The 9,195-nt window shown below is 45.2% G+C and overlaps 1 protein-coding gene across 1 annotated transcript; it reads left to right on the forward strand.

Moving 5' to 3' along the window:
• The first annotated feature begins 4,327 nt into the window (after positions 1-4,327).
• Positions 4,328-7,003, forward strand: NR0B1 (nuclear receptor subfamily 0 group B member 1). Its single transcript, XM_087758386.1, has 2 exons — positions 4,328-5,133; positions 6,469-7,003. The coding sequence occupies exons 1-2, from the start codon at positions 4,530-4,532 to the stop codon at positions 6,711-6,713; spliced, it is 849 nt and encodes a 282-aa protein (XP_087614512.1). The 5' UTR covers positions 4,328-4,529; the 3' UTR covers positions 6,714-7,003.
• The last annotated feature ends 2,192 nt before the right edge of the window (positions 7,004-9,195 follow it).

Consider the following 9,195-nt stretch of genomic DNA (forward strand, 5'->3'; position numbering starts at 1 on the left):
GATCTGGGATATGTGAAGCCCTCCTTAAATTGGCTATCTGCCAGTGGAAATATGACAGTCAAGTGCGTGGTCCAATAACAGTAAACTTAAATTCAGGATTCCTACTTCTGTGTCCAAAATGCCATGGCCACATGATGCAAAGCACTGATCTGACAAAAAAAAAAATTAAAAAAAAAAATCCCTTTTGCAGGTTCAGGTTTGTTTAAGATATGTTGAAGGGTTGATTTTGCATCGTTACGGTTTATACCAGATTAGACATCACCTACTTTCAAGCAGCTGGCAGAAAGGTCTAAAACTGGTATAAATTCTTTTTTATGTACTCTGGCTAATTCCATAAAAATGTCACCAGCCAGAACAAACACATATGGCTAGGTGAGCTGGTGGTGGAGTACAGTAATGACAGTCAAATCACAGCCTTAGGGCAGCTGCAAAAGCTCTGTAAACTCAGGTCAGCATCCCTTGACGGGGCACACATCAACTGTCTTTGGCTCAAGCAGCATCAATCAGGCTCTCAATATGCTCCTCCCAAGGAATCTGTTGCCCATCAAGGAAGGAGGCAACAGTGCCATCAGGAATACATGGTACAGCATATAGGTAGAACATTGCTCATGATGATACTTTTCCCTTAATCCCCACTTATTTTCAAGTAAACACCCCAGTAAAATAGGGGACCTATGAATGGTGGTCAGTCTAACAAATGGACAGTCACAATGAGAAATGCATGAAAAACAGCAATATACTTAAATTCCAAAACCCTGACTTAACGGAGTATTTATCTTATGCAAAAGACATCTTGCTAATCATACCCTCATAACATATTCCACATTCAACCCTTTGTTTTCCAGAGAAAAAGTTAACTTCTCTTGTGGTAATCACCAAATTGAGTCTCAGTTTTACATCTGATCTTAAGATCAAATTTTATTTTTCAGCACTTCTACTGGAAGGAATAGTAGGTATTTAGAGGATATCAGGATGCAGTTCCTCACTGGAAAAAAGCTCTCTCTCAAGCTAATGATGCACTAAAGCACTGATGGCATAAAAACAAATGCTTGTTTGGTCTTGTTCTGAAACTCAAGTCTTGCCCTCTGGCCAAGAACCACATGTGCTACCAGATGAGTGATACAGAGACACTGAAGAGCAACATGAAACAGTAAGACTGCCAAGACCGCACTGTATCACCTTCATATCGAAGGCTTTTGTCTGAGTTAAAAAAAAAAAAAACCAAAACCAAAACACCACCAAAAAAGCCCCAAAACAAAAACAACCAAAAAAGCCACAAATAAGTAATCCTTTGTCTGGAAGCATGTAAATCTTTTCATGACTGCACCACAAGGAGCTTGGTAACACTCATGTAACCTTAGACCTTTTAGCAGAAATCGCACACATCCACTTTTTGCTAAAAGTGTTTTCATGCATTTTCCATGAAAACATAATTACCTGTCTGTGAGGGATTTTGTTTTCTTTTTGGTTTTAAATAGAAAGCTTTGTTGCCTTTAATTTAGCTTGAATGCTACGGACAGGCAGAACTCAGACTTGAAAATAAAGACTGTTCAGATTGCTAAATATCAACGTGAAAAACATCAATAAGTATTTCTAGGACATTCTTGATGTTTTAGCTGGGAAAGTGATGATCTACCCTGAATAAAATGCCATGTACATTAGGATACATTAAAATACATTAAGAGTTAGAAAGAGAGAAATAAGTGCGTACATGCACTTATGAGAGAAGAAGGTACAGTTATAACTACAGTAATGTAATTTCTGGCACTGCATAGTAAATCAAGTTTCAGTTTCGGCATGGGAAACCCACGTTGACATAGTTATCAAAGACAAAGCCTTTCTGTGTAAGTTGGTTTAGAAAATTAACTGTGTCAGCAAAATCAATAGATGACAGTAGAATTGCATCTACATTTGAGACTTGTTTGAAAGAGAAATGCCTTGAAATATTAAACACCTGCATCCAATATTGCTACATCAGGAAAAATTTCTATTGTAGACCTGGTATAAAAGTTAAATATTGCCTTTATCTATGGACCTGTATAAGCAGCATCCTCCCATAAGAAGCAGAACATTCCCACAGTTGGAGTCCAAGGTCAAAACTGCAAAGGCAATGATCTGAGTCTTGACTGTACCATGCTTTCCCATCAATACCTTCCAAGTTACAAACTCATAAAAGCCACAGTTAGATTCCACAGTCAGTCTAGTAATAGGTACCTCATGGGAGAAGTGCTAGTGAAGCTAACTAAAAGCTTAGGGATACTTATTTTCTAAAACTTGACAAGCTTTATCTCTCAAGTTAGCAGACCCTCCCAAAAAAAACCAAACCCACAAAAAACTAAAAAGAAGGAAAAAGACTAAAAAGGCAAAAAGAAACTCTCTAAAATCCTGACATAACAATGTTGAGAAAACACTGATGAATATAACAGGAAACAATCTAGAATGGCAAGGAAATGTTCTAGACAAATAAATGACAAAGTGTTTTCCCATTACCAGTGATACTTTTCAAATGAACAATTTGGGAACATTTGATATTACTAAATCTGTTTTGGATTTCTAAGCATTTTTTTTCTTAAAGGATGTTCGGTGAAACATCATTGTTTTCTACTCCAGGGACCCAACTGACCTGTCCGCAAACTGTAGACATCATTTCATTGGTGCAATGTAACAGTTCTCCACTACTGCAAAGCCAATAAAGGGCTTTATTATCTGTGGAAAAAAATGCATTTCATAAGTAAAACCAAAGGTATAATAATCCAGATTTTGGACAACCTCCATTTGGAAAACAAGGTTTACTTGAGGCAGATAACTCACCAGTCCTTTATATAGCTTTATATAAAAGTGCCTTTTGTGCCATTTGTAACTAATATCCCTTCTGAGTCCAATTGTGAAGTAATACTTAGAGAGAAAAGACTATATGACTCTATACCTATGTAAGCTGATAGGGAAAAGAAATTGCTGAAATCCAGCCTAAAGTTATTTTGTTTCTAAGAAATCCAGAACACTCAACGGTATTTGATTAAAAATCATGCATGCTTTTATTGAAAGAAAATGCAGCTTTCCAGGGGTGATTTAGACATCCCTTGGCAGCAGAGACTGATGGAGCAGGTACAGAAGGTTGCTTGCAACTGGCTGCTGTCTCTAAATCTGTGCCAAGGTTCTTCCAGATCACACAAAACATAAAATCTTTCTGGTTTAGCCCATATGCGGCACACAGAAGTAACTCTTTACTTTCTGTAGTGATTAAGTACTCCTCTCTGCTGTGTCCACTTTTAGTTAGCCCAACTGAGAAAGTAAATGTGCTTATTTTTCATTCAAGAGTAAAATCACATTTGGACAATCACTATTCCCTCATCCCTCCTGTGTAAACATCAAGGCCTGGAAGGATGATTTCCTTGCTTTGGAGTCCATATGCCACTCGGAGGAGATGGGTCTCAGAAAAGTGGGTATCTATGTCTAGGAGGAAAGACTCACTTCAGGACAAGCAGAGCCAGCAAGGAAAATGGAAATGTTTTAAACTGGTGGATGGAACAATGTGAGATCAGAAAGATGGGCCATGCATGGCAAAACAGAAGTAAGGAATTACTCATGGGGGATGGTTTCATAGGGGATCCACATAGATGCTGCAGGGGCAACAGCCCCAGGGCACCCCGATGGAGCCTTGCTTGCACCCCAACCTCACAGAGCCACTCTAGTTTGGGCAGGAACGTCTGCTTCTCCGTCCCCGCATAGCAGTGCCTAAGGCGCATGGGACAGCACTCCTTAGGACAGGCATAGGCACAAGCCCTTGGTATCTTTAGCAGCGTCTCCTTTTTCCCCTCCTGCGGGAATTTTACTCTTTGGACCCATTCCGCCCTCCCTCCCCCCAGTACGCCTTATCTCTCCCCTGCCTCAGACCGGTCGGCTACACTTGGGGAGGGCTGCGAGGTCGGTCGCCATTTTGCGACGAGGCCCCGCGGGGGTCTCAGGGGGCGGCGGCGGCGGCGGCAGCTGCCCCGCAGGGTGGCGGCGCATGGCGGGGGCAAAACCAGAGAGCGGCGTGAGCCGCCTTCCTCGTCCCGCCCGGCCCTCCCAAAGAGGCCCGGGGCAAAACCAAGCGGGCCGGGCCCGGGAAGAGGGGGAGAGAAGGGGCGTCCCGCCGCCCCGCACGGGGCGAGGGGCGAGGAGGGGGGCGTTTGGCCGCGCACACGCCGCAGCCTATAGGCAGGGGCGGCCGGCTCGCCGGCTCCCTCTAGGCATCGCTGCCTCGGGAACGGAGGAGGAGGAGGGTTTTCTTTTTTTCTATTCCCCCCCCTCTTTCTCTCTCTTTTCCAGCCAGGAAAGAGTGTCTGCCCCTTTGAACCGCTGGTACAGCGCCTGCGGCTACACACACACACACACACACACACACACACACACACGGCTATAAATAAGTTAAGAGCCGGGCAGAGGGCGAGCAGTGCGCGTCTCCCGGCGGGCCGAGGCGGCAGGGACCGCCGCCGCCGCCGAGCCTCCCAAGCGGCTCAGCCCGGCCGGCGCAGCCCCTGGGCTCCATGGCGTGCCTGGAGCGCTGCCGCTGCTGCGCGGACAGCAGGCGGCACGGCAGCATCCTCTACAACATCCTCAGGAGCGAGGAGCGGGCGGCGTCGCCGGCGGGGCAGGGGCAGGGGCAGGGGCCGAGGCGGGGGCAGGCGTCCCGCGGCTGCCCGTGCGGGTCGCGGCGGCGGGTGGCCCTGAGGAGCCCGCAGGTGGCATGCAAGGCGGCCTCGGCCGTGCTGGTGAAGACGCTGCGCTTCGTCCAGAACGTGCCCTGCTTCCAGGAGCTGCCTCTGGACGAGCAGCTCCTGCTGGTCCGCAGCTGCTGGGCGCCCCTGCTGGTGCTGGGGCTGGCGCAGGACCGGGTGCACTTCGAGACGGTGGAGAGCGCGGAGCCCAGCATGCTGCAGAGGATCCTCACCACCCGGCGGCAGGGAGAGCAGCCTTCGCCGCGGGGACCGGCGCCGGGCCGGCCGCACCACGGCCCCGGCGGCGGCGGCCCGCACCTGCCCTCGGCCGGCGAGATTCAGGCTATCAAGGGCTTCCTGGCCAAGTGCTGGAGCCTGGATATCAGCACCAAAGAGTACGCTTACCTCAAGGGGACGGTGCTCTTCAACCCGGGTGAGTGACCGGGCGCGGCGACGGGGGTCTCTCTCTCACGGGGAGCCGGGGGTCGGGCGGGGAGCGGGCCAACGGGGAGAGCCCGCCTGTATCCCCAGCGAGGCGGGGCGGACCCGGGGCTTCTCCTCAGGGGGAAGGAGGCGGTGGAGGAGAGGGATGCGGAGCAGGGTTTCACCCCACTGTCCTCTCCTCAGGGCCGCGGCTGGCAGGCAGGGAGCCGTCAACGGCCGCCCCGCTTGCCATTACCGGTTAGACCGGGGGTCCCGGGTGCTGGCGCCTTCCGCAGAGGTTTTCCACGAATACAACAAACCAGCGGCGGTCTCTTAGGGAAAGTTAGGAGTTAGCAGCCGTTCCCCGTCCGTGTCCGAGCGGGGCGCCTGGCGGCGGCGGCGGCGTCTCCTCAGAGGCAGGCGGCTGGAGCGGGGGGACCCTTCCCGCCGCCGCGCGTCTCCGGCCGCCCGGGGCCGGCGAGTCTAAGCGCGCTCTCCCCGGGAGGTTTGCGCCCCGTGGAAAGAAAACAAGACAAGGCTCAGGGCTTCCACCAACAAAGTGCCGTTTCGGCTTTGTGTGTAGCATTTACGATGGGTTTTTTTCGCCGTCTCTGTGGAGACTTCCCTAGATGCAGCTCTACCAGGTGGTTGATTACCATGTCGGTGACTTACCTGAAAGGTAGCTGGCAGGTTGGGTACAGCACTTCCTACATATGCCGCTACCGTGTGGAAGTGGGATATGGCGCTTCCTGCGCTCCCGCTGTCAAACTGTTAGTTAGACCGTAAAGGGGAAATTCTGCAGTCTCTGTCCTCCAGTGTCCTTACTATCTAAGGTTCACCAGGAAACTTTCTGTCAGACGTTGGAGCTAATGCTTCTTGCCACATGTAATCTGGAGCTGCTCAGAAACAGTTGTCAAAAGACGCCTTAAATGCAAATAATGCATTTTGTAGAAGTGAACAAGTTAACAAGTTATTTTTATTGTCTTCCCCACTGTTTACAGGTTGCATTTGTCACTCTAGAGGTGTCTTGCAGAGCATTCTTCAATCGAAGTTTTTGTCGGCTAATTTATTTAACACTTAAGTGAATGTTGGCAAACGTTGTATGTCAAGTTTGTGTAGTGAATAAGAGTATCGAATGCCCAGAACACCAACATGATAAGATTTTGAACTGCCCTATAAAATTTGGCATGTTGATTCTACATACAAGAAGTCCTCTAGCAATTTCATTTGCTTCATTTCTTGAGTGATAAATACAATCTATAAGCTGTTAGTAGTTATTCTGTAAGAAAAATGTTGTTTTCTAGACAAAAGCTATGTAAAGAAAATAATTTATTTTTCTTTTCAGATCTACCTGGACTGCAGTGTACACAGTACATTGAAGGACTGCAGAGGGAAGCACAACAAGCTCTAAATGAACATGTCAGACTCATTCACAGAGGTGATGAAGCCAGATTTGCCAAGCTGAATGTTGTTCTGTCCTTGTTAAGATCTATTAATGCTAATGTGATTGCAGAACTATTCTTTAGGCCCATCATTGGAGCAGTGAACATGGATGACATGCTTTTGGAAATGCTTTGTGCCAAATTATAAAGGCGTGTAAAATAATGAAAATAAATCCAATGCAAAGGAAGCCCTAGAGCAGAATAGTGTAAAGTACTGTAAATAAACTAACTTATTGTTTTTACATAGATAGTATTTTTGTATTCCATAATAAAATATTCTTCAAGTTCTGAAATTAATTTTTATTAAACACAGTGTTTTTGGAATAAGATTACTGTCATCAAAGCAAGCTTTAAGGTTGTGGAGAATGTTCATATCCAAAGTCGACTGGCTATTCTTTTACCATGTCTCTGAATAAAGATCACACTTATTATATTGTACTTTCAAGGTGAGTAATCCCTTCTTTTTCAAAATAAGCAGCAGTCTAGGTTTACATTTTAAACATAGCTGGCACACAGAAGGGGAAATGAACAAGCCATTTACTTTGCATATTTCAGTAATATTAAAATAGGGTACTGTAGTCAGTTCTGCTCCTAGTTCAAATACTGGCTCTATCAAAGGCTTACTGCAGTCAGTGAATTACTTCTGTTGACTTTAACAGAGTTTAAGTCTATAAAGAATAATAAAGATAATATTCACCTAAGGTTTTCTTCCATATGGGGAAAATGTATTTGAGACTTCAAGTAGCTTGGCCAACTCTAACAGTTGCGGTAAAACATTCCATGCAACACATTTTGGGCTCCAGGAGAATAAAGTAACTCTATTCCCCAAAACAACAAGCAAACAGAAACACCTCTAAAAATATCCAAACAGCAAATGCTGAATAGAGTCAGGAGAACTACTGATGTGCACTCCACACTTTACTTTGCTTTTCATCTAGGTAGTTGCTAGCTAGGATTTAAAAAGCCAGATTCTTCAGCCTACTTATTCTTCTAGAAGTACAAAACTATTATGCTGAACCATGGCGTACTACTGGTACATCCATCAGAGTTTGTCAGCTAGCATGAAGATGTCTTAATTAAGCGTCAAGCTTACACATTGGGTTGTTTTTTGTTTGTTTTTTTTTTTTTTTTACTTGATCCTTTCTCCCAAAGCAGTTGGTTTCTTTTGTTGGTTTTTTTTTTTAATCCTCTTTTAAAAAGGAAGATCAGTGATTTAAGGGGGATTTGTTTAATTGTTTTCCTTTGTCTGTGTGCAGTTTTCTAGCCTTTCCCCTGGGGAATATTGGTAAAAAATGGAGAGAGAAGTGTGACAGTGTTCCCAAAGTAAAAGATATCAGTAACTCTATGTATCCTTCACAGATACATTAACCACTAGCAATAAGAGGTGTTTTTTAAAACACAATCAATAAAGTTGAGGCACTTAATTCTCCTTACTAGGAGGTGTGGAGAGAGGAGTAAGTTTGAAGAGCTTTCTTTTACTGCCACCTTGCGCAAAGGATAATCACAGCTCCTACACTCAGGTAAGGAGCAGGGGGGACTCGTGTTGTCTTGTACCTACCCTACCTTTGGAGAGGTAGCCAAGCATTTCTAGGGGGATAAGTTCGTAAGTATTGCCACGGAGATCTGTATTGCCATGGCAATAAGAATCTCATCATGGACTAGGATGCTGTCACTGAGCAAACAAAACAAAGCAAGAAGCACAACCTCCAACCTGAAAAGCGATGGTGTAGCTTAAGTGCACACTCTTCTGGTGCTTGTATAACTGGGTAGGGTTGTGTGCCCTGAGGAGCTCCTCAAAAATTCCAGAGAACAAAAAGTACGTAAGTAAAGTGCTCTTCACTACCGGTTCAGACTTCAGACCAGTTCAGACCATAATAGAGCAGGCTTAGTCTTCATGTTAAGTTGATGCTTTTATATGTACACACACATGCATGTAAACATATATAGCAAATATAAACATATACATATGGAGAATATTTACTGTGTATGTACAAATGTTCTGTGAGTTTACAATAGCTTCTGAGCTTATCTAACATCTCTGTAACATAAATATATGTATATGTTTCCCTCTTTCTCTGGAAACAGCATATGAGCTTACAGTAGTTAGCTTTCAAGGATGCCTGACAAAGAAATCGCTTCACAAAAGCAAAAAGCATGATGATAAAGCATTTAAATAGTGGTTAGTGGCAGAAGATGAATCTTGGGTAAGGACTAAAAAAAATTTGAGCGCCTCAGATTAAAACAACTCCATTGCCACTGAGAATTTGTTAATATGCACACTAGGGTTCAGACTTTTCTGCTGAGTGGCAGAAGAGACTTGTTGGCAGTACTCCTAACAATGAATTGTAATAGCTCAACCTTGGTCACAGGCAAGGATTTTCAGCTGAACAGTCACCTTGAGACAGTTTGGATCTATTGTGCCACTAAATACAAAAGTTTTCATGACTCAGGTGGACCTGCTTACATCTCCAGGTTTGATAAGCAGGAATATCCACCTCTGAACGAATTCTGTCCTCTGCTCTGTTTTCTGAAGTTGTCATGAAAAACATTGCTTCTGTGCCCAATGGATCCACCTTGAACTTGCCGTACTCTATCATATTTCTCTTGGACCAGCAACACTGTTAGTCATT

This window comes from Nipponia nippon, unplaced genomic scaffold (genome assembly GCF_047370975.1).
Source record: "Nipponia nippon isolate SJK-2023a ecotype South Korea unplaced genomic scaffold, ASM4737097v1 scaffold_2, whole genome shotgun sequence".
Taxonomy (NCBI): Eukaryota; Metazoa; Chordata; class Aves; order Pelecaniformes; family Threskiornithidae; genus Nipponia; species Nipponia nippon.

Bases quoted from the DNA above. Each gene is read 5' to 3' on its own strand.
- NR0B1 (XM_087758386.1), top strand. From the start codon at position 4,530: ATGGCGTGCCTGGAGCGCTGCCGCTGCTGCGCGGACAGCAGGCGGCAC. The intron at 5,134-6,468 runs GTGAGTGACCGG...TTTTCTTTTCAG, and splicing joins GACGGTGCTCTTCAACCCGG to ATCTACCTGGACTGCAGTGT.